This window comes from Glandiceps talaboti, chromosome 10 (genome assembly GCF_964340395.1).
Source record: "Glandiceps talaboti chromosome 10, keGlaTala1.1, whole genome shotgun sequence".
Classification (NCBI taxonomy): Eukaryota; Metazoa; Hemichordata; class Enteropneusta; family Spengelidae; genus Glandiceps; species Glandiceps talaboti.
Window position 1 is genome coordinate 18589541 of NC_135558.1, and position 26230 is coordinate 18615770.

The 26230-nt window shown below is 34.9% G+C and overlaps 2 protein-coding genes across 2 annotated transcripts in view; both read left to right on the forward strand.

Annotated features, from left to right (window-relative positions):
* Nucleotides 1-445: 445 nt before the first annotated feature.
* LOC144441058 (coiled-coil alpha-helical rod protein 1-like) lies at nt 446-24338 on the forward strand. The gene is made up of 18 exons (XM_078130575.1): nt 446-536; nt 3008-3149; nt 4675-4717; nt 5529-5783; nt 6328-6515; nt 7118-7253; nt 8535-8642; nt 9449-9504; nt 11297-11384; nt 11981-12091; nt 12873-12979; nt 14326-14438; nt 15208-15313; nt 16589-16713; nt 18239-18337; nt 20599-20750; nt 21718-21850; nt 22672-24338. The coding sequence occupies exons 1-18, from the start codon at nt 482-484 to the stop codon at nt 22740-22742; spliced, it is 2088 nt and encodes a 695-aa protein (XP_077986701.1). The 5' UTR covers nt 446-481; the 3' UTR covers nt 22743-24338.
* A 1161-nt stretch (nt 24339-25499) lies between these two features.
* LOC144440716 (S-adenosylmethionine uptake transporter-like) overlaps nt 25500-26230 on the forward strand; it is a 1065-nt gene continuing 334 nt past the window's right edge. The window contains exon 1 of the mRNA XM_078130099.1: nt 25500-26230. This exon is cut by the window's right edge and continues 334 nt beyond it. Coding sequence (XP_077986225.1) covers nt 25500-26230 — 731 coding nt within the window.

Consider the following 26230-nt stretch of genomic DNA (forward strand, 5'->3'; position numbering starts at 1 on the left):
ATATGCTGAGACATACCGATAAAATATTGATTAAATAACTTCAAAAAATAAGGATAAAACCTTCAATAAATTCTGAAATAAAGATAGAATATTTGGTAACAGTAAAATAATGATAAAATTCATAAAGGAATTCTAGTCTTATGGTTCTCACCTCTTTCATGGTTTCACATAAGTTTTGCTCGGTTGCCAAGCTAAGAAACTAAACACCAAATTTAAAACTCTTTTTTTTTTTTAACCTCTGGAGTTTCAAATTTGGTGTTTTTTGGCAACTGAGCGACAATAATTTGTAAGATAGAAGTGTTTAGATGTGATTAGATTAAGAATTGTTCACAACTGCTAGCTGCTATCACACTCGATCCACTATGCGAATTGGCAGCAATTTCTCACAGTACAAAACATTGACCACGTGTTGACCCCGGTTGACCCCACACTGCTTACATATAACCTCGCGAGATTGTACGAGAGATATTTAGGTTTCAAGATGGCGGCTAGTTTGAATCCTCCGTCCCACTTCGTCACAGTGTCAACGTCAAAAGGTATGTTAACACTATTTTACCGTATTTATTGTTGTTAGTCAAGTACACGACTTTTAATTTATGATTAGAAGTACAATTTTAAAGATTTATTGAAACTTGTTTGTGTGGAATGTCTGATGAACACAGCTGACACATTGTCAACACAGTCCGTAGCTTAGTGTAGCGCCGCACCGAACAACAACTTCAAGTTGGAGCTTGTCGCGGGGTAAAAAATATAACAGTTTCACTAATTTTTTCTCCGTATTATTGGCAGTGAAAGTGTGCATGTTTCTAAAGTGTTCACACAAATTTCAAATCAGTAGTTACTAGTATAAAAATCACGTATATTTGAACTTGTCACTGCTGCAACAAATCTATTTCAGAACGTCGCATGTCGCCTGATCTTGATCCTTCGTAGTGTATTTACTAAAGTTTGGGAAGTAACAGAAATATGAGAAAGGTGAAAGGGATAAAGTGACAGTGCTTCCCCATAAGACTGTGGTAATTTTGTTTGGAAACCTAGGTAAAATGGTGGAGGATTCGGAACACGTGTCTTCTTTCGCAGTGAGTGAACCTGCGCGATCACAGAAACAAGTGTAATTTTACCCCGTTTGTATATAATATAGTTGGTTATGTACGTCAATATTAACGATATTATCGACATTTTATTGTATTCTGATAGAAATATTCTGAGACATAACTCGGGAAACAAATGCCTGTGATACATACATAAATACATACATACATACATACATACATACAAATGTACATATACATACATACATACATACATACATACATACATACATACATACATACATACATACATACATACATACATACATACAAATGTACATGTACATACATACATACATACATACATACATACATACATTCATACATACATACATATATACATACATACATACATACATACATACATACATACATACATACATACATACATACATACATACGCATACATACATACGCATACACACATACATACATACATACATACATACATACATACATCCATGCATGCATACACATGCACACACACATATGATACATACATATATGTACACACACAATATATACGTCGAAATGACTTTAGCCATAGGAATTTCTAAGTTTATAGGCTAGGAATTTAACACAAAATGGGTCACAAATGGAAGGACACAATGATTGCTTACTAAAAACACATGGTACAAGGTTCATTGTAGGACATGCCCTGTGTCATTGATATTACATGTATTCAAGCCACACAATGGTACACAGGCAGAATGTTTGTTCATGTTTTACTGTTATACAATGTACATGTAAGATCTATCTTTGTAAAGGCACACACATGGACAATTTTGGTTTGAAAACTGGGTGAAATGTATAATGTTATAAACACTAGCAGTAATTTCCATGTGTGTTTTCGTGCACAAAAACACTAGAAAGTATTCAATGGGTAAAGATCATGACCTTTGGGAGGTCAAACTAAGTTTAGTAGCAGACAAATTATGACAAATAAAAGACCTGTAGGCTGTATGTTTCAGAGTCATACATTGTACATGGAATCATAAGGTTTATAAAATTTATGTTCACCTTTCTTATTGACACACACTGTAGTTATATTATCATGTAAAATTAACTGTTTGTTTGTTTGTTATTTTACAATATTTGTATATATATATATTTTCAATATGTTGACATCTACTAGTACTAAGTTACTAATACTACTAATATTCATTTATTCCCAGAATATTTAGATCTCATTCCCTAATATTTTTCTTTGTTCAGCCAAGGAAAATACAAGTGACCTCCAAAATGTAAGGGATCTGATCTGTGTCACTACGAGTCGATAGATGAGTAGTGACAACCCATAGGTCACGAGTATTTTGAATGAAGAAAAATATTTGAGAATAACATAATTATACAAGTGGCAGTAATAATATCAAAGAAAAGTCAGGGAAAATAATGGCAATTTTGAATGTTTTGACTCATATTTTGAACACAGCAGAACCCGGGCAGTAATGTAGACACGCGTTGTCATGACATACAAAAAATGTAGAAGCATGTTGTCATGACGAAGAACAACCAGGGGATAAATTCCATATTTTTTGTTGAACCTGGCTCGTGCATGGTACAAGATTACATGTACAGTGTACTGGTCACTGATGATAGATTATTTCATGATACCGAGAAACGGGGATGAGTGGTACTTGACCAGCAACTAATTTGAGTCCAACCCCTATAAACACTTTTCCAAATTTTGACAAAATACAATATCTACTAGGCTGTTGTAACTGTTCTAATACACTTGCTTACAATATGTAGTATACAATCACACACACATAGATTTTCGCACATGAAATGGAAGTGTTGTGACACCCACTCCTTCCAGTATATTGCCATGTTAAAATACTTGTGTGTGGATGTTATTTTGTATAAAATTTGTGTAAATGTTTGAAATAATACATGTATATATGTTAAATATGTAGGTGTGCCAAGCGTGGACATGAAGAGAACTGATTTACAACCGCCATCTTCCTTTGAGAAAGTCAAGTCAGCTGATCCATACCAGTCATTAGCTGAAGCAACACAACAGATTCTGGAATTAAAGTCAGAAAATCAGAAATTAAGGTAATTTTGATCAATCCAATCGAATACAAATGTTTTTTTTTTGTATTTTGATTTTGTTTGTTTATTTGTTTGTTTGTTTGTTTGTTTGTTTGTGTTTTGGGAAATACAGAAACTATTCAGAAATAATAGTAATGTGCTATATTGTAGAGTTGTGATGGTTGAATGGTTAGAGTGGTTCGCTTGAAATCTGTACATTGCTGGTTGTGGAGTCATGATGGTTGAATGGTTAGAGTGGCTGGCTTGTAATCTCTACATTACTGGTTGTGGAGTCATGATGGTTGAATGGTTAGAGTGGCTGGCTTGAAATCTGTAAATTGCTGGTTGTGGAGTCATGATGGTCGAATGGTTAGAGTGGTTCGCTTGGAATCTGTACATTGCTGGGTGTGGAGTCATGATGATTGAATGGTTAGAGTGGTTGGCTTGTAATCTCTACATTGCTGGCTGTGGTTGAATGGTTAGAGTGACTGGCTTGTAATCTGTACATTACTGGTTGTGGAGTCATGATGGTTGAATGGTTAGAGTGGCTGGCTTGTAATCTCTACATTACTGGTTGTGGAGTCATGATGGTTGAATGGTTAGAGTGGCTGGCTTGGAATCTCTACATTGCTAGGTGTGGAGTCATGATGGTTGAATGGTTAGAGTGGTTGGCTTGTAATCTGTACATTGCTGGTTGTGGAGTCATGATAGTTGAATGGTTAGAGTGACTGGCTAGGCATCTGAACGTTGCAGGTTTGAGCCCCATCACTGCCATTTGCTTCTGAATGGCTATTAAAAGTTCTTGGGTAAGATATGAACCAGGATTGTATCCTAGTCAACTTTACCCAGCTGTACATATATAAGGAAGTTGGCAGGATAGAGGTTGCACTGTGTGAATGCGTTAATCATATACACTTATATAGGCTGCAATGGATTGTATGCTTCCCAGGGAGTTGAGTAATTAAAGGGCCATTGTGCCGCTATAGATCCATGCCATGTGTAATAACTGTAAAACACTTAAAGCACAGAATTGGAAAGTGCTAGATGCATAAAAAGCAACAAATTATTATTACAAAATACATGTATTAATTGCCTTTGGCCAACAACCACCATACATGTAGCTTAGAAAAATAATACTTATCAACTACATGTAAATCAGCCATGAAATACAAAATAAAACTTATATTTATAAAAAATTATGACAGATCCCTGAGACAGCTTCCTTCAATTCCTCAGTACAATTGCCTCATAGACATATTTTGCCAGTGACATATAATTTTAACATGTGTTTGAGAAAAATTTCATGAAAAGCTGTTGACTTGTTGTCTGTTGTGTTATTAATTTTCTCTTAGTCTTAGACGAGGAAATATAGTTCAATATGTCATTATCTATACCTGTAGTTTGCAGTTGATTTTTTTTATGAACATTTCTAACTCCATTCTACCCTACCCTAACACACTACATTTTTTTCTACTGTGTGCAAAGTTGAACTTTATGAATAATCAGTTCCATGTAAATTAGGTCATGAATCTTTTTATTATTTGTGCAGGACCTCAAGACATGCACTAATCCCCACTGGAGAGGTAAGGCATGCTCTGTATCTCTATCTATCTATCTATCTATCTATCTATCTATCTATCTATCTATCTATCTATCTATCTATCTATCTATCTATCTATCTATCTACATTGTATCTGTCTATCTGTCTGTCTGTCTGTCTGTCTGTCTATCTCTCTGTCTGTCTGTCTGTCTGTCTGTCTGTCTCTGTCTCTGCTCTGTCTGTCTCTCTCTCTGAGTGTGTGTACATGTGTATATGTGTGTGTGTTTTTGTGCATGCATGCATTTTATGTGCCACACACTTAACCCTTCACATATTAAAACAATCAATGATATAACACATGTATCTATATGCTATATTAAAAACCTTTTATCTTATAAATAAACTTGTACTCAACATTTTCTATCTTTTCACCTTTGCTTTTGTTTTAATGTACCGGTAATCAAAATTTGAGTTTGTAAACCATTTCACATCATTGGTAGTGTAAACATTCATAAAACTGATTAAACTGGTCATATACATGTACATGTATAATGTTAATATTTCATGACAAAAATATGTTTCTTGCATTGTGGGCACAGTTACTGTTAGTTGTTTGACTCTGTAGTCTTAATATTTAAAATCATGTCACTGCATCAGTTAATTTGTATTATGTAAATATGTGTGAATTATTAATTGAGTTATTAATTATTAAAACCACTGAGATTTGAATTCTGTCAAACAGGAAGGGCTGGTTGTATGTTTTGAACAGTAAGTAGAATATTATGTAAATGTTACCACCGAAGAACATCATATATTATAAACTCGACTGATACCACTTTACTTAATGTTTTATGGGATAGGAGATCAAAGCTAGGGTGGATATTCACCATGCTGGCAGACACACAGACATTCTACAGTATCACCATAGTGATATCATTACCAAGCAGGCTATGGAAATAGCACAACTGAAAGCTGAATCCAAGACAAGATTGGAACAACACTTCCAAGAAATCAGAGACTTGAAAGAGGCTCTAAGTCTGAGTGAACTAGATCACAAAAGGAGAATTCTGGATCTCGAAAGCCAACTAAAAGTTTCTGAAGATGCTAACAATAGAGAGGTGAGAATAGAAGTATTGTTATGTGTAGTCAATGTGTGTGTACTTTAAATACAATTAATATACATGGATTTATTAGCATACACACATTGCTATGTCCAATCAGTGATCACTGTATGGGCTACTTCAGATTAGCATACACACATTGCTGTATCCAATGACTGTATGGGCTACTTCAGTTGCACTATCTGTTAGCATACACACCTTGCAATGTCCAATTAGTGATCACTGTATGGGCTACTTCAGGTGCACCGGCTATTAACATACACATCATGATTGTCTTTCTTAAACCTGTTAATGACATGGAATGATCTGAATTCCAAACTACTTTCATATGATTGCAGAGCAAAGAAGCCAACATTTTTGATTGTATATGGATTGACTTCATTTATCGAACTTAGGCATACATGTACATGTATACAATGATTAATTATGCAAAAATGAAATTATTCATCTGAAATGCGCAGGTTTTGAGTAAAAATGTAAAATGTAAACATAAGCTACAATATGCAAAATCAAAATGTATGTATTTTTTTCCATGTGCCAGGTGTCAAGTATGAAAGATAGATTAGAGAAAGAGAGGTCAGAACAAGGTCAAAGGTTAGGTCAGCTGCAAGAGGAGTTAGAGTCAACAAGAGTGACATACCAACACCAGGTTGAAGATTTACAAACTAGATTACAGAGTCAAGATACGGAACATCAAAGTGGTATAGAAATGTTACAACATCAATTAAGGTAAGACTTATGCTATAAAACCTAGAGGTTTTCATGATAACGAGAAAATATGGCTATTTTGCAATAATTTAAAGTGTTCATATTTATAAATGAGAATTAGATATTTATATTGGGTCTATAATTGATAAAACAACTTACCAACACGATGTTTTTCTGCTTAAAAATATAAAGAGAAACAACATTCCTGGTTTTTAATGCAATAAATATGTCCTGACTCATGATTGGCTGTCGGTCGCAATGGTTACACCTACCTTGGACGCAATGTTTGTTATTGTGTGCACAATAACAAACTTCTTACACACTTCTATGTGCAATTTATTGAGTTATAAAGATGAACTCTGTTAATGCTGTTTCATTTAGTGTGGTTTTTTTCTTTCAAGTAGAAAACACAAGGTAACATAATTATTGTTTTGTCAATTATAGCTAATAATAAATATTCATTTTTCATCCAAGTGGCCACTTTAAAGATTGTATATGTTTTGAAGCGTAATTTAATAAACATTATTTAAATAATAGGTTTTTCTCAACCAGGTCACTCAATCAAGTCCACCCATTGTACAGATACATATACATCATGTAAATGTCTTGTTTGGTGTTTGTAGTTTGAAGGAGACTGAAGCAGAGAGTCTGCAGGCACAATTAACTCAATTGAAAACCTACTTAGGAGACACACTACCCAGTACTTCAACCACTACAGCCTGGAAGATAGAAAAACAACAAATGGAAAGGAAAATTAATGTAAGTGTTTGTGAAAAAACACAACAACTCAAACTTAAACAACTACTAATTTCTATTCTGTGTCATAGTATTGATATTATTAAATGACAGTTTCTATTTTTTTTTCAACTTTTGTTGAATCTTGTATATGTATTGTAAATGTATGTTTTAAAAGCTGCAACTGGCACAATTGTTTTTGAAAAATAATTTGTTAGGTACAATAACTTGCTCATACTACATTGTGAACAGTATTGCGTTACCTGCAGGGGTGAACAAATCATTTTGTGAACTGGTGGTCCCTGGACCAGTGCCTTAAAAAATCCAGTGGTCCTGCTGAAAGAATTTGTGGTCCCAGGTCCCGCTAATGTGAAACATTAAATCTTACCTCTGAATCTGTATATTCAGATGACTTTTTAACATAGTTATCAACAGTAAGGTACTGGTCCGATGGACCAGACAAGGTAAAATTTGTGTGGCCCGCCCCCAAAAATCGCTAGTCCCGGACCCAGGACCAGTGGATTTGTTCACCCCTGACCTGTGGGTAACTATATTTTTTTGTAGTTGTATACACCATAAATCAAATCAAATTAACTTTTGGGTCCACATCCAAAAATCAGCACCCTCAACAACGATCACAATTTCAACCTGTTTTTTTGTACTGCTAATCAATAAATTAACCACTGATTAATATGTACAATGTCTAATTATTGGTATTTTAACAATTTTCAGTGAACACATGATTGTGGTTGTCTGATCTAAAAAAATGATACTCCAGTTACAACAAGCACAGTTTTAACGTGGCGACTCATTCAAAACCAAGCTTTCGCTCAAGATTCAAACTTGACATTACTCTACCTACAGATAATATTGACAGATACAATCACTGATTGAACAGTTTTTAGTTAATATATCTTTTATTATTTGGTGAAAAAAAATGTCAAAAATGTATAATTGTTGCAGATTTTCATGATTGATAAGTTAAACATTAGAATTCAGTTTGACTCTACTGAACAATGCAGGTTTTCACTCTAGACACACAATTTGATTTTCCACTGAACTCATAAAGAGCAACCATACTTGTAACTGGACTTTCCATGTCATTATAGTTAGCATTCTAACCAAGAAAATAATACCTTCGGATGACCAAAGCGTCTTGCAAATTTTGGTTGAATTTCAAAATTGTATTTGTACCGAAATTGTGGTAGAGAAATGACTAACAAAAAAAAAAAGTATGCGTTCTTAATTATAAATCAACTCAAACTACTTGGCTGATGAAGTAGTTTCATTTTCTCCTATTTACAGGATTTATGTAAAGATAATGAAAATAATCAGTCAACTATACAACTGTTAAATGTTAGACTTTCGTCAGTCAATGAAATCTTGGCAATACAAGAAGCTGAGGTGAGCAAGGTGAGCTTTAACATTATGTCTGTATACATATGTGTTTCAATATGCCATGTTTGGTTAATTGACTTAGCAGCCATTTTCAAAAGAAGCATTTTGTGAAAGGACCCTAGATTAAAGTGGTTATTATGGATGAAAAGTGTTTTATTTATTTTGGATTTTAATTGATAAAACAACTTGACTGATTAAGTACTTAAAAAAAATGTCAATTAACACATGCCAAGTCCTTGTTCCTAACTCAATAAATAGCAAAGTTTTTGCAAGTTTTTAAAAAAAATCACCTGATTCTAGAATGTAGTTGGTGCATTTTTTTAATGTTAAAAAATGTGTTAAATGTAAAAATAGTCAACTACTGGCCATAGTTCCTGTGAAGAGACGATTTTAGAAATCTGCTGTACTGAATGACTCAAGCTCATGCTTCCAACCAGGCCAAAATCTATTTTCAAATAGCGCCCCCAGTGGCCAAAGTATGCAATCTTTCATCTTTCTAATAGCTGGAATACTGTGTTTTAATAAGGTAAAATTTCTTGTGTGTAGAATGAGAAAGTCCTTCTGAATGGTTGGTTGGTTGGTTGGTTGGTTGGTTGGTAAAAGAGACTAAAATACACATAGCAACAGAAAAAGTAAAATGTTGTTGACCAAAAGCTAATCTAGCAATGTCAAGAATATCCACAAAAAAATCAAATCTGATCAAGCTACAGCATGGCCAAACTAACGACATTTTTGGTCTACTAAAATTCTCAGATTTCTTGTTTTATCACTTGTTATTAGATTTCATATGTAGCTATAATATTGTTTTTATGATATTACAGAACAAAAGTGAGATAGTGGATAGCAGTTGTAAGAAAACACAGTCTCTACTAAACAAGTAAGTGCGTCATTTTGTGTCTTTTCTGTGGCAGTACAACCAGTGACAGGCAAGCATTTACAAGCAAAATCTGTTACAACCAGGGCAAGTAAACATATGAATTGGATTAATAACACTAGGCACATCATGTTGGAACAACAGAGATGTGAATTACATTTCATGGTTTGATATGAACAGTTTTGTAGTTTCTTTACATGTACATGAAATGCCAGGGGGAACTTGACATTTGTTTGTGAAGCTGAACTACAGTTGCTGACATCACACCGTGGACGAATGGAACTTGCTACAAACAGGGCAAGTAAACAAATGCATCGGATTAATAACACTTGGCACAGCAGGTTGGAACAGCAGAAACATTGACTACATTTCATGGTTTGATAAGAACAGTTTTATCGCCTCTTTGCATGTACATTTGTACATGAAATGCCAGCAGGGGAACTTAAAATTTGTTTTGTGAATGTGAGCAATTATGTAAAAAGGCCACACAACTTTCCTTATCAAATGCTGGAATGTAATACTAATCTCTCTGTATTTTGAACAATTCATTTGTCTACTTTCCCTGTTTGTAACAGGTTCCATTCATCCACGTTCTGTTGTCGACAGTTGTATTATCCAAAGAGGCCATATAAGTGTTCTTATCAAACTTTGAAATGTAATACAAGTCTCTGTAGTTCCAACAGGCAGTGCCAAGTGTATTATGTCAAGTGTTAGTAATCCAATTAAATTAGTTTTCCAGGTTGAAACAAGTTGAGCTTTGTAAATGTTTGCCTGTCGCTGGTTGCATCAACTGTTGAAAGGACACTAATGAGAGACAAACAGAGGGAGACAGAAGGAGAGACATTTTGTAAAAGAGAGTGAAAGTTAACAAAGTGAAGAGATCCACTAGACAGTCACTCTACATCCAGGCATAATTCAAAGATGTCTAAATCTTTCATGAATTTTATCATATTTGTGCCATTTCATATACTGTGCATTGTTATCATTAAAAGCAGGTAAAATAGATAAATATTTGTCCAGGTATTTTAAAACCAACAGAATGATAGTACAGGGTAAAGAAAACTGTATCTTCAACCAAATTTCTCCCTTTTTAACTTTGGTATTGCAGGTAAAATTTATGCAAGTTTAATACCCAGGTATTTTACTACCGAGCCAGAGTGACTATATAGTTTCAATTAGGCGGCTCGTTGTTTTGTGCATCTCACAGGACATTTTTTTGCAACGAATTACACAAACAAAGTACAGGCACTGATAACGTGCATGCATATGAAATGTTACATTTTGTTTATTTAACTGTGAACACAAATAAACAGCTTTGTGTTCGAGTCTTCCTTGTTTCATTTGACAGTGATGTTGATTTGTGTTCACAGTCAGATAAAATGTCTGCTTGTGTGTGCTATCAGTGAGTGTAATTTGTTTTATGTTGTTCATGACATTATAACAACTGTATGTGAGATGTAAACACCATTGTGTAACCTAATTAAAGCTCTATAGTGACTCGGGTTTGGTTGTACCAGTGAACCCAACCAAAATCATGGTCCAATTATGGAAAACTATCTTTTATGACATATATATATATATATATATATATATATATATATATATATATATATATATATATATATATATATATATATATATATATATATATATATATATATATATACATGATTATAATGTATAACTTATCTTTTAAACATGTTTTGTCAGATTTCCCCGTTATGCAATTATTGGTGTATGTAATATATTCTGCTAGGAAGGAAGAGAGTATGACACAGTGTTTTGTTGTTTTCAGGTGGCGTGAGAAGGTTTTCAGTTTGATGGTCCAACAAAAATCACAAGACATTGTTAGTAAGAAGGACAACAATAATTACATATCTCAGGTATATATATATACTATCTGTTATAAAGTTTATATGTAAGGGATGGTATACTTCAACTTGTCATTTTTATCCCCCAAAGGCACTCAAAGAAGGGGGGGGGGGGACTATTACAATGGGTCCAGTCTGTCTGTCTGTCTGTCTGTTTGTTTGTCTGGCCATCCATAATACATCATTTCCCAAACATGCAGTATCCAATTTCTTTCAAACTTTAATAATTATTATAATATTATTTATTTTCGTGGTGCCTATTGGTTAACTATCTTTCAAACTTGGTACAGAGGTGACATATCATATGGGACTCGTTCACGTCACTTTGTTACGTGTCATATGCAAATTTGACCAATTGGCGGTCATATTTGTTGTTAAAAATCAATATCTATTTTATAACTCAAGAACTGTAATACTTAGTTTTGATTTTGAAATTTTCGATAGTGTGTATTGTTGTGTGAGTGGGTTGATAGATAGCACCACTGTAGAAAGATGTTCACTATGCTAGTGAGTAAGTTGATAGATAGAGACACTGTAGAAAGTGTTCACCTTCATGTTTAACATGTTTATGAGTTGTCCTACTTTCTGCTTTCCTATACATTCTGTAGATTTCTGGATTGGAAGATGAACTAGAGAGTTGCCAAAATGAATGTGCAATGATGCAACATGCCTTGACAGACAAAGACGCTGAACTACAGATGCAAATATCTAAATATAAGGTGGGTGAAAATATGATCCCCTTTAATAAGAATCTGTTAGAATTATGGTGATATGGATGGATGTGCAGCTAACTTTGGTCTGCACCGTGTCCAAGGCTACCAATTCAAGGGCTTTCTTCAGTGTGCCAATTTCATCAAACAGTTTTAATATCATGTACATAAAAAATACATGTATGATCAAATGTTTGATGACGTAATTGCACTCACTATCTCAAAAATACTGAAAATCAATGATTTCCTAGAAGCTACACACACACACATACTAATACTTTGTACTGTACATACATACATGTGCACATGAAGGGGGCTAAAATGACCTCAAGACGTACTTTGTAGTCTGTGAAATCAATGAGAGGGGGAGAGATAGAGATGTAACAGACATATATATGTACGTATGTACATACATACATACATACATACATACATACATACATACATACATACATACATACATACATACATACACACACACACACTCATACATACATACATACATACATACATACATACATACATACATACATACATAAATACACACACATGCATACACACAAAAAAATCCCTCATCATACATACATACATGCATACACATGTGCATACTTGCATGCAGACATACACAAATTCACACACGACACATTACAGTCTTCTCAGCCAGAAATGTTTGTAATAACTTGATTTTGAAGGACTAAAACACCACTACATTACCTCCTATACTACAGACTTGTACATGTACTCATAAATAAAATAATAAAATGTCTATATCCTCCTCCACAATGTACAGAGTCTCCAAGAAGAGTTTTCATCTGTACAGCAGATAGCTACCATACTAGACAACAAGTTACAGGAAAGTGAACAAGTGTTGAATGGAATGAAGAGTTTTGTAGCCAGGTAATACTTCTGATACTTATATTTTGATACTTATTTTTTTTTCAATATTATAAAATGTTATTTTCATAACTCAAGTTCATTCACCAAATATTGATTTGTTTTTGACACCAGGCACCATTTTGTAGGCTGAAAAATAGAAAGCAGGTTTTGTATGAGTGATTTAGATGACATATGTTTCTTCTCTGTTGGGAGAATATGCAATATTTGGGTTATTAGAAAAAACAAAAGTTTTCATAGTTTTGCCACTAGGAGTGCTGTTCAAGTCTATGCCACTTCAAGTGATGGATTAGTTTCATAATGGCATTAAACTTGGTATCAAGAATATGGCAAATTGCTGCTGTTAAATTACTTATGTCAACTCTTGACTTACATAACACCAGTGCATTTGATTTGCTCATGGCAATCAGAAATGAGACAAGGTTGATGCAAAGATATACAATGCAATTAGCGTTGGTAACTTATCAAAGTATAAACACCACAGGGGCCAGGAATGAGAGATTAGAAGTTTCATGCAAAGTCTCCAAAGACATACAATGTAATTAGTGTTGGTAACATAAGCTACTAAATAAAAAAAAAAACTGTGTGGTGTTCCGGTTACGCTCAATTTTAGAATAGGTAGGGTAGGTAGATATTTTATTTTATTATATATTTTTTTCTGTGTGAGTGTCTAGTTCGGGTTTTGCATTTGTTTTCCAAATGGTCTCTGTGGTGTTTATTTCTTCCTATCAGATGTACAGCCATTACAGATTGGAGGAACAGTTTTATTTTGTCTTTTTAAGTTGATGTCAGTTTCCGCATCCACTATTTCTCATGGGACTTCACAATTTTCATGATTTTATTATTTTTTTCTCGAATACGTAAAAAAAAATGTTTAGGGTTGGCCGTAAAAAGCTAGACGAGGTTGGGTAACTGGAACCAAACAATTATTTTTTTAGGCCTTATTGAACTATTAACACCACAGGGGCCAGGAATGAGAGAATAGAAGTTTCATGCAAAGACATACGTAATTAGCGTTAGTAACTTATCAAAGTATAAACACCACAGGGGCCAGGAATGAGAGAATAGAAGTTTCATGCAAAGACATACAATGTAATTAGTGCATGGTAACTTATCAACGTATAAACACCACAGGGGGCTGGGTTCACATAACCCTGTTTACTGATTAGAATGCTACTACATAGTCAAACAGATGAGTACAACTGTAATTTCACCAGTTGTAATCAGTAAATAGCCAACATACCATTATTTTTTCACCAGGTGTAATCAGTAAATAGCCAACATACCATTATTTTTTCACCAGGTGTAATCAGTAATTATTTTATGACTACATACTATTCTGTTTACAGTGTTGCTAAGAGAAACGGTGACATGGAATCTACATTGCAAGCAGCATTTACCAAGTTATCATCCTATGAGAAAAGGATTGACTTTGCGTGTAGTAGAATTCACATGCTGCAAGGTAAAGTCTCAGTTTTGTTTTCCTTGTTGTTGTATTAATTATATCCAGTCTGTTTTGAAGGAAAATGCTGGTCTGTTTCCACGGAAAATTTTTATTCTGTAAAAATAGCATAGATTGAAAACAATTCACATTTTAAGAGACATACAGCAAAAACAGAGAGTTTTCGCCAGAAGACTGTACATAACATATACATTTAATGATCAATGGCGACGACCATTTGGCAAGTTGAGGGTGTTGTTTTATTCCCTAGACAAGAGCACTTTATTACTAAACATAGCACGATTGTGTTCATTGAAGGTAGAGTTTTGATTACTTTCAGTCAGCGTTTTAGATTTCCCTCAGTAACAACCATACTGTGTTCAGCAGTAAAAGTGTTGTTATCTATCAAGTAAAACTGCAACCTAAACTTGCAAAATGATCAACTTCGATCGTAAATATATACCGTCTTCTGGCGAATGCTGCCCGTTTTCGCTGTATGATGGAATGGGGTCAACTATTTTGTCTGTGTCTGTGTCTATGTCTGTGTCTCTGTCTCTGCCTGTGTCTTTGTCTCTCTGTCTCTCTCCATGCCTCTCTGTCTGTGTCTATCTGTGTCTATCTCTCTCTCTCTCTCTCTCTCTCTCTCTCTCTCTCTCTCTCTCTCTCTCTCTCTCTCTCTCTCTCTCTCTCTCTCTCTCTCTCTCTCTCTCTCTCTCTCTCTCTCTCTCTCCCCACCCTTCTACCTTTATTCCAATTTGTGAACCAAGTTGTGTTTTCCATTTTTCCTAAGGCTTACTTGCAAGAAAAGAAACTGTCTGGAAAATGAGAATGGAAGAGTTGATCAACCAACAACCTGAGAGAGATGAGGTTAAAACTGATAAAACAACATCACCCAGGTACAAGTTCAGTATTTTCTTTTACTAAGTTTGGAGATCCTCGGTAACAGAAAGGGGTGAAAGTGGTAGTGTTTCCTTTATCATATATCACAATTTTGTTTGGAAACTCTGTTAAAATGACATGGTAACCCCAGTAGATTTGACCTATTTACAGCTCTTAGCAAAAACACTAAAGCTGAAATACAAATACTGTGGACAAATTCTGGTGTATTTTATTTTTTTTAGTTCATGAGCGAGTGATATGAAATCATCCTATTCCAATTTACACTATTCACACTCACCCCAGTGTATATGAAACACTTCCTAATGCTAAGCTCTGCCACTTTATTAAATACTTTTTTGTTTCTTTGCATTTTATTTTTGTATTACTACTAATACTTGCCAGTAATCATTTTATTCACTACCAAAACTTTACCAACAAAAATGAAAAAAAAAAAATCCAGGGGAATAGATGTGAACAGAGTATATTGAAAATATTCAACGAAAATGTAATGGAGTGTTGTTATAGCATACTGTATGCTAGTATTTCATGTATCACTCTGGTAATTTAGTTTTCAGTTTACTTTCAAAATTGATAGATTCAAACTAAAAGTATTGTAAAGTTGCAACATGTTGATACAACGGTGATAATCTGTTAATATTATAGTATTATTGAATGGATGTTGGTTTAATTATAGTCTCAGTTTTGGGTGGGTGGCTTTCTGAATGCTAGTTTCATAAACTTGCAGTGTACTGTTATGGGACTTCCAATGTTTACACTATCTTGATCACAGGGTGATTAGATTCACACAACAGATAGAGGAATAGCTATCATCCACTTGTGTAATCTACCACATCAAATAACAGTTTTAGTTTGTGTCTATCTTAGTAAACCAAAGCTCTGATTTACAGAGTTGTAATCACTATGGAAAACAAGCTATCGACAACCTAAGATAGACACAAACAAAGTTAATGATGTTGCTTATAGTATAGATTTAATACACAAGTGGTTGACAGTAGCAGCTAGGTTAATAATCACATTGTAATCAAGATAGTGTAAGCGTTACGCGCTGAATGAGGTTGAATGCACTGACACCTGAGAAAAACTTGCGATCAGAGATGCCACCCTACTGTGAGTATAACTAAATTACACCACAGACTCATCCATTGATAGCTGATATCAACATGTCGCAATATTGATTTTAGTGTCTTTTGTAGTTTGTCGATGGTTGATCTGCCATGGTTGTATTTCTTGTCTCAATATGTACCGGTATGTCTGGTCTCTTTCTATTACAGTTTGGAGATTGAACAGATAACCTTGGAGTTGGAGAGAGTAACACGGGAGAGAGACAGCCTTGCAGTACAGATACACGAAGATAATACAATAATCCAGCAGCATACACAGAATACTAAGAAGAAAGGTAAGTTTATATGTCAACAAATCATTATATACCAAACAATGTAATGTCTAAATAGCAAGTTTGAATTCTGCTAATACTAAGTGATGTTTTCATAAGGCCTATAAAAATAATTGTTTGGTTCGTTACCAGACCCCACCTAGTTTTTCACTGCCGATCCTAAACTTTTTTTTTTACAAATTTTAGAAAAAAATTATGAAATTGCAAAAATTGTGAAGTTTCACAAGAAATAGTGGATGCGGAAACTAATATTATCTTAAAAAGACAGTATAAAACTGTTCTGTAATGACTATACATCTGGTGCGAAGAAACCAACAATGCAGAGAGCATATGGAAAATAACTGAAAACACAGCTACCTGAACTACTCACGTATGAAAAAATATATATATGAAAAAATAAACTAAAAATTCTACCTACCCCGACCTATTCTAAAATTGAGTGTAATCAGAACCACACAATTTGTTATATTGGGCATAAGTCGAATATTAAAAATGCATAGTGCCAAATAGCGAATTATCCCCCCCTCGAAAAAAAAAACCCAACAAGATATATTAAAGGGGCACAATCTGAGCACTTGTCTTTGGGATGGTGTTTTTTTCTGCATATTAAAATGTACTCACAGTATTCTACTGACTGTTGTATACATAACCATCACTTGCAGTTGTCTAAACTCAAAAATGGTACTAGGATATAACTTATAAACAATCTGATGATGTAATTTATTATAAATACCGAAATGTACAGGAACTCCCTGCTAAGTAATCAACAGTTCTAACAATGGCAGACCACAATTTGTAATCTCATACAAAGCGTGCATTGACATTGACATTATACTAGAATCAAAGTTTTTTGAAGTATTTTCATGTGAATAAAAACTTTATAAACTCAGTTTGTGTCACTTCAACTTCTCAAATTTGTAACACAGATTGTAATATTTTTGGGGCTGGCCAGGTTTGATAACATATGATGAAAGGTCACAAAAATAATTGACTTACTACTAGTACTGGTATACAGATAAATAGCTTTCATTGTGTTTTACTGAAAATAAAGCCACCTGTTTTCAACTCTTGCTTGGTGCATATCCAAGTAAAATCAGAAAAAACAAAAGATTATATAGTTTGTACACTAGGAGCGCTATTCCGATCTGAAACAGTTGTAATTTGACCAGAAGTGAGGGAGCCATGATACTCAAGGTAGTTGACTACTATAGCATACTTTGAAAAAAATCTTTGTCAGTGTTTTATGAGAACAGTTGATTGCATTTTGAACCAGTCAAAACTTTCTACTAATTTTGTTTCCAATGATATACACTTTAGAAACTCATAGAGTTGTCAAAGAAACATTTTTGTAGACTTCTTCATGTAGTGTCACATGATTTTAGCCCTACCAATACCATTCTCACATTCCACCTTCTTGCGACATTTCTTTTGAAAATAACTGCAACATGCACCACAGTCCTCTGACTGTGGAGTTTGTATTGTCTTTGTTCCTATGCCATGCTGACATGTCATGGCTATCATATTTCAGTGGAGGAAGAGAGGTCTAATGTTAGTGGTAAATATGTAGAAAAACTAGCTGAGATGGAGAAGAGAGTAAATGAAGTCAGAAGGGAACACACTAAAGCTGGTCTGTAAAATACATGTTCATATTCTCTCTTTTGTTTGTTTGTTTGTTTGTTTGTTAGATTACTATAGATTTGAATTTTTACTTGTTCATGTCATTTGAATGGGTCTGATCCATAAAGGGAGATTTTTGACAAGATGGCTAGGGGGTCCATTTCTCATTCCATGCCTCAACTATGTGTTGTGGGGAGTCATTTCATTTTTTCGCATCATCTACATGACATGCTATTTCAGAGAAACACCAAGTTGAAGTTATGCCTCATTTGTCTTTGTTTCCCATTTTTTTCTGTGGACCACATTGACGTATAGAGGGGGAAGGGGGCAGCAAAATACATATACAATAGATGAACAATTAATATTCATGATCCCTGAGTGCTTATTTCAGTGAAAAATAAAATGCCATGAATATTCATTTTTCACCCACTTCATGTGCATTTCTTTTGACTCTTGTGAGGCAATGTGACAGAAATCCCCAAATTAGGTGTATCTGAAATCACATGTAATGTAGTTGATGTAATCCCCTGAAATCACTCTCCAGAACTGAATGCAGTGTTTCATTTCATCTACCACAAAACCTTGATCACATACATGTATATGTATATGATTGCATTATTCAATGTTAATGTCTTGCCCTGAAACTGGTTAAATAATATTTCTGTAAATGGATGGTAGTTGGTATTTGGTCCCCGTTTATGATGGGTCTCCTCTGTTTGATGTAGGTGGCTTCCTTTACTTTACATTTTAACCAGTCTCTGGCTAGAACCTTGGTGTTATCCCCAGGACACATTGTGGCCAGCCTTCTTGTAGTGATCCTCCAATTCCTGTGGTCTTATATTCCTATCAAAGAGAGAGACATTACTGTTGAATAATGAAATTGTCGCATAAACAAGCTCTGTACAGGATTAGTCAAAATGTTGCATTCCTTTCCAATTTGCTGTTACAAACTAATTTTATTTTACCCTCCACTGATTCTTGGCCATGACCAATATATTCTTCGTCAAATGTTCCATTTACAGATACACGTTCGTTCATTTCAGTAGTTAATGTTTATCAAAACTAAAAAAATACACTTGGCGTATACATGTTCATTTTAGCTTATTATATAGTAGTCTATCTGCTAGACTTCGGATGTTCTTCCAATACAATAAATACGACACACGATCGTACATCGCTATCGAGGATGGAACATCCAAGTTCAAGCCCTCACTGTGAACTTTGTATCGGAAGAAAGCCCGAACGTCTAGCAGCAAGACTAATTATATAGGAGTGGCACCCCCTACATGTATCTTACAGTTACAAATGTTTTTTTGCCATGACATTGTATCAGGTGCAGATCAATGACTAATACAAATATAATCTTGTTGATTGCCTAGTGTAATATTCTTTTATCCAGTCATCCATTCATTGAAGTCATCTACCAATTGTTTTATAACAGTTGTTAATTAATTGCTTCCGTTGAACCTTGGTATTTCATCAACCTACTAATTACACCTACCTACTTATGTCGATGGTATAAAATGACCCCTCTCTGTCACTATGTCATCAATTTACTCTAAGACCTCCTTCCCTATGTTGATGTATTAATAACTCCTCTCTGTCACTATGTCATCAGTTTACTGATGGAGCCTCCTTACCTATGTTCATTGCATATACAAATGTAGTTATCCCTATAAATAACAGTGCTAACTAACAAACCCTATCGATTGTCATGTTAAGTATGTAAAGTAGTATGTCTTCACCAAGTAATTGTTACTTAATGATATATCTATATCTACTTGCATGCACACGAAAAAGAGAGAGAGAGAGAGAGAGAGAGAGAGAGAGAGAGAGAGAGAGAGAGAGAGAGAGAGAGAGAGAGAGAGAGAGAGAGAGAGAGAGAGAGAGAGAGAGAGAGAGAGAGAGAGAGAGAGAGAGAGAGAGAGAGAGAGAGAGAGAGAGAGAGAGAGAGAGAGAGAGAGAGAGAGAGAGAGAGAGAGAGAGAGAGAGAGAGAGAGAGAGAGAGAGAGAGAGAGAGAGAGAGAGAGAGAGAGAGAGAGAGAGAGAGAGAGGGGGGGGGGAGTACACAACACATATTTAGGTCTCAGTGTTCTTTAGTATTGTCACAGTGGGTACTCTCAAAATCCCTAACCCTGATCTTACTTGTCCCCATCATTTTATCTGGGTTACAAAATTGGCTAGGGTACTTGGCATATACATATACATGGGTTCAGTGTTCTTTAGTATTAACCAAAATAGGTTAACAACTTTTCACTTTGATATCATCAGTTGTTTCATTAAGACAAATGGAACGCCAACTTGCAAGAGAGAAGGAAAGAAGCAATGAAAGATTGAAAACACAGGAAGATGTTTTCCAAAAGCAGCTCAGTAAACTACAGAGCCATTTGAAGGATATCGAGAAAGACAGGAATCTGTTAATGGTAAGATAAGGAGAAATGAAGATACCTTCAACTTAAGTTGGTGTTTCACTCATGAGACACTGTTTACACAAATAAGTACACATGCACACACACACACACACACACACACATACACACACATGTATGCATGCACACATGCACATGTACACACGTACACACACACACACACACACACACACACACACAGACAGCCAACTTCAACTACAAATGGAGCAATAAAAGAGGTGCTGCACACAGTAAATAAGATACCATGTTGACAAATAGTTAGAAAGTAGACAATTGAAGACATTAAAATTATCAAGTCCATGTGTAACCTTTCGGCAGACAGCCTGTTACTACCACTACTGTGTAATTTTTCAATGTGATTGGGTAAAGGATCCTGCTGTGTATGTTGTGCCTCTGTCATTGTTAGTCTAGAGTTCAATTGTGTCTACATTTTGTATCTTTGTGTAAAAAGCATCATGTCATGTCCCATGTCAGGAGCACAACACCAAGGCAACTTTATTTCTCCTGTGTTATGTGTTTGATGGGATATGCACAGATAAATAAAAGGATTTAAAATTTGAGATTGATCTGCCATATAGTTTTCATTCCATATTCATGATTTGCTAAGGAGGGAGGGAGGGGGACACCCCTCGCACCCTCCACATGTATAAGGTACTAGACTATTTCAAATATAGAAATGTATTGACACAAGGTTGACTGTCATTACCACCTAAAACAACGTTTATCGAATTCTCTTTTTTGTGGCTTGATAAATATTGCTTGTAATTGTATGTAATAATGATTGTTGCTGTGCATGCTGTACTCTGTGAAAATTGTAAAGTTTAATGATCATAAGTAACTTGCTATTTGTCTAAGAAACTTTACAAGAGGTTTGATGTGTAAAATACAAAGATGGCTGTATACTTTATGCATATTGTAACGATGGCGTGATATGATTATGAGTTATGTTAAATTTCTCCAGGCAACTTTACGACAAGAGGGTCTGATAGGTAAATATAAAGGTATGAGATCTACTGCTGCCACTGGATCATCTACAGGCTTAACAGAAATGTCAGATTCCAATGGAAAAACAAAAACAGAGAGAACAGAGCAAGGTAAATGTCTTTGTGTTTTATCAGACCATACAACACTTTTATTCACAAAAGAGGCAAGATTTTGCTACTGTACTCAAAAGGTGATTTTGTGTATGAGAATGGAACATATTTCTTGTAATGAACGCTGATGTCTCTGTAGAAAGAACAAGTCTTCATCAACAAACACATAGCCCCCTACATTTTAGCTTACTCATCACTATGGCCATATGGATGAGGATTGGGGTATTTATTTGGAGTTTTTGATTTATGAAATAATAAATTATATGATGTCTTCCTACTCACAAATCAATGTAAAACGGCATAGCTCCAGTTTCAAGTCTGTGTTTGTAACTCAATAAATTGCTAAAAGCTAAAAAAAGCGTTGGCTTATTGTATGTACAATAACAAACATTGGATACATTTTATTAATCTTTTGCAGTTTATTGAGTTACAAACAAGGATATGTTGTTTCACATTGATTGTTCAAGTAGGAAGCCATGATAAAATTGTTTTATAAAAATAAAAATCCCAGATAAATACCCAATCCTCATCCATATGGCCACTTTAAGCCCTTACTTGTAGATATTTGACAGCGCCACAACCACCAAGGCTTTAGGTATTTAGAATTGTAAGTAACTTTTCCTACAAACATGAAAAATAAAATAAATGGTAATCGGCGTATTGTGCCATAAATTAATTGTCTTAAAGATGAAATACCTTAACTATTGTAGATTATGTATAGAAATTTTCTCTCATTACGATTCACACATTTCTTTTGACCTCCGTATAAATCTGAATATAAATATAAAGTTTAACAAATGATATTCTAATTGTACCTTCAGTATCCATGGAAACTGTTGTTGAAGACCTGCAAGCCTTGACTGCGGCCATTTTGGATGGAACAACTGAATGAAAGAAAAAAACAATTCACTCTTAATATACAGGACAGACAAATTGTTGGCACATTGTACATTGTTTCTCAGAGCAACCATATATCATTCTTAAAAGCTAGGGCATATTTTTCTAATTATACAACAAAAAATTAGTTTCGACGTGGAGAGGCAATGGGTTGCGATAATGCTTTACTGAGTTAGACATACCTGAAGACCAGGCATGTACAGATGCACCAGACGCACATCTCATCTAGGGACATTCCATTGGCAATTTTATAGACGATTTTGATTCCTTCACACGGGAAATTGTGCTTGACAAAACATACCTTTTGTTGACTAGGGCTTCCAGTGTTTTACATAACCTATCTTTAGAGTTGAAGGACTAACATTAACTACACTATTTCAGCTATCTTCACTGACATTTTGATTTTTTTTTTAAATTTTGCTTGTCCATCTTGTCTACTGCATTGGTTTTACAACTGCCAGTAATTCCTTGGCATTCCTTTAGAGAACCTGATTGGTCGAATATATAATTAGAAATGTTTAAATTGCAACCTGGTCACATGATGAATCCATAATTAGGCGTTTTCATGAGAGTTATATGGGAAAAAGATTCTATTCTATTCTGTTCTGTTCTATTCTCTGTTAATTTTTTGTACACGTCATGTGGGCAGGATATGGCTTAAAAATAAACAGCAGAACTAAGGGTTGTTTGTAGATTAGATGGATCACAGACAACTTGTCTGTGGATGGATAAATGAATATTCCAAAAATCAACATGTCAGTTAGGATAGTGGAGATAGTGTACTAGCTTTAGTCCTTCAAGTCTACAAGTAGGCTAGTGTTCACACTATCTTGATTACATTGTCATTATATCTGCATCAGGAAGTACTTCTATTTGCCCCCCCCCCCCATTTATGTGACCTACTACATGCCACAATAATAGCATCAGATGTTGTTCAAAATAACTTTTGACTTGAGTCTCAACTCTCTACTTAAATACCTGTAACCTGATGTCACTGTCTCCTTATTGTTCGACTTAAAGCTTAAAGCTACACTAGCTGTAACTGAGGTATAAATTTTTTCAACTCGACAACCAACAACACATTCACTGACAATTGTTAAAATACCACTACTTAGACATTGTACATATTAATTAGAGATCAGATTTATCTATAAATAGTACATTGACAGGTTGAAATCATAGTCACGTTGGGGGCGTTTGGGTATGGACCCAAAAATAAATTTTATTTTATTTTATTATAACATGTACATCTACATGTTAACCCCATAGGTGATTCAATAATACATGCACAGTGTTCAATATTATGATTAAATCATTATAATGTAGCAAAACAATTTTTTTTTTAAATGTTCAAGTTGCAGCTAGTGCAACTTTAAAGGCAAATGTTACTGCAGGAAATTAAGACATTGCTTTTGTATACTTCATGAACATTCATGATGCCTTAGTGCTCCCAACTGTATATATTTAACATTTAATTACTAAGTTAAACTGCTGATTAAATTCTCTTTTGATATTAAACGTAAAACAATTACTCATAAATATCAAACAATTGACTTTTGTAAATGGTACTATCAGTTAATGATTATCTTTCCTGTCAGCTGGTATCAATAAAATGATTGAAATTATGTAATCTATTGGGTATTTCAATTTATGTTATTTTTTGTCACTATGAATATGATATTGTTTACTATGGAAATTATGTGAGGCAAATCTATGGATATTTCAATTTTGCTGTCATATATTTTTGTCACTGTGAATATTGAGAGAGAGACACATACGTACATACATACATACGTACATATGTACATACGTACGTACATATATACATACATACATACATACATACATACATACAGACACCTACATACATACATACATAATATGTACATGTATGTATTATGTATGTATGTGTGTAAGTGGGAGTGCAAAAGTAATGAGCACCGTTCTATATTATATATCATTACTTTTGCACTCCCACTTACACACATACATACATACATACATACATACATACATACATACATACAGGCAGACAGCAGACAGACAGACATACATACACACACACACAAGCTTACATATATGTGCGCCTACTTCTGAAGAAATTTAACACAAAACTCAAAAGACCTCACAAATTGTTCCATAATGTAGAGCAATTTGAGAGAGAGAGAGAGAGAGAGAGAGAGAGAGAAAAGAGATAATGTGAATTAGAGCGAAAACTAAAACGTGAAACGTCGTCATGAAAATGAGAAACACATCTCCTCACCTATTGTATAGCCACTTATAATTGTCATTAATATCAGTAAAGCATCCATGCATATCAGTGTTTTCATATCACTCTTATTACAATGAGGACTTCTAACAATGCGTACAGCGTCGTGAAAAATAGCGTTATGCATGGATGTCTTTCTATTCCATTAGTGTAATTGGACTCACTGAGTGGGATGTTAATTAGAAGCGTTGACGAAATTTTGTTTTGCATAAATTCACCTTGCCTATATGGATGACAAGGTCGGTGGTCATACAATTTAAACAGTTGTATAAAAAGAACGAATTGATGGAGTCGTGTTTTACATTGAGACGGGTGATGACGGTACTATAGTGTAACAGGTGGTTTCTATGTTAAGCGAGATCGTCTTCTGATGTGTGTTGGTGTCTTTATTTCTGAGACTTGTTGCCTTGGAAACATCCGAAGCGTGAAGCTACTTTGTACTGTGGATGTCGGTGCTGTACATGTGTTAATAATCGGGTGAAAATGGGTGGAAAATTTCAGCCAATTTCGTGGATGCCAGAAGACGACTCTTTAGGAGCACCAATGCAAACTGCCTCAGTATGTCCATCTTCGGTGACAACGTTCTGGGACTCCGCCAAAGGTGTAGTGTCTGCGTTAACGTCTGGTGTCTGTTTTGCCTTCGTAGCTCTACTATTCGTGGTGCTAGGAGATTGCGGTATTCCTCATCTACAGATCATCTTCATCGCAGACTTAGGAATGACAATCGCGTTAATACCACCTATAATTTACTATCGTGTGTCCCTACTTACGAAGTCGATAAAGGACCTCGCAGTCCTGACAAGCATTGGCATCATCTGGACTGCCGGGTACGTGGCATTGTTGAATTCGCTATCTCGTATTCCGATGGGCAACATGATTGCTATCATCCACGGAACCATGCCAGTAGTGACACCTGTACTTGCATTAATAGTTTTGAAGGAGACTTGGCATGGTGTCGATGTTATCGGAACGTTAATCAACTTAACGGGCATCGTGCTTGTAACTCAACCAACTTTTATATTCGGCCGACAGGAAGAAACCCCGGACACGTTATACCCTATTGGATATTTCTACGCCATTCTTAGCGCTGTAGCGTTTTCCACAATATGTATCCTAGCTCGTTATATCTGCAAACACGTTAGTTTATTAATGTTGTCGTTTTATAAAGTGTGCATTGGTGCCGCCTTTGCGCTGTTCCTGGCTCTGATCTTTGA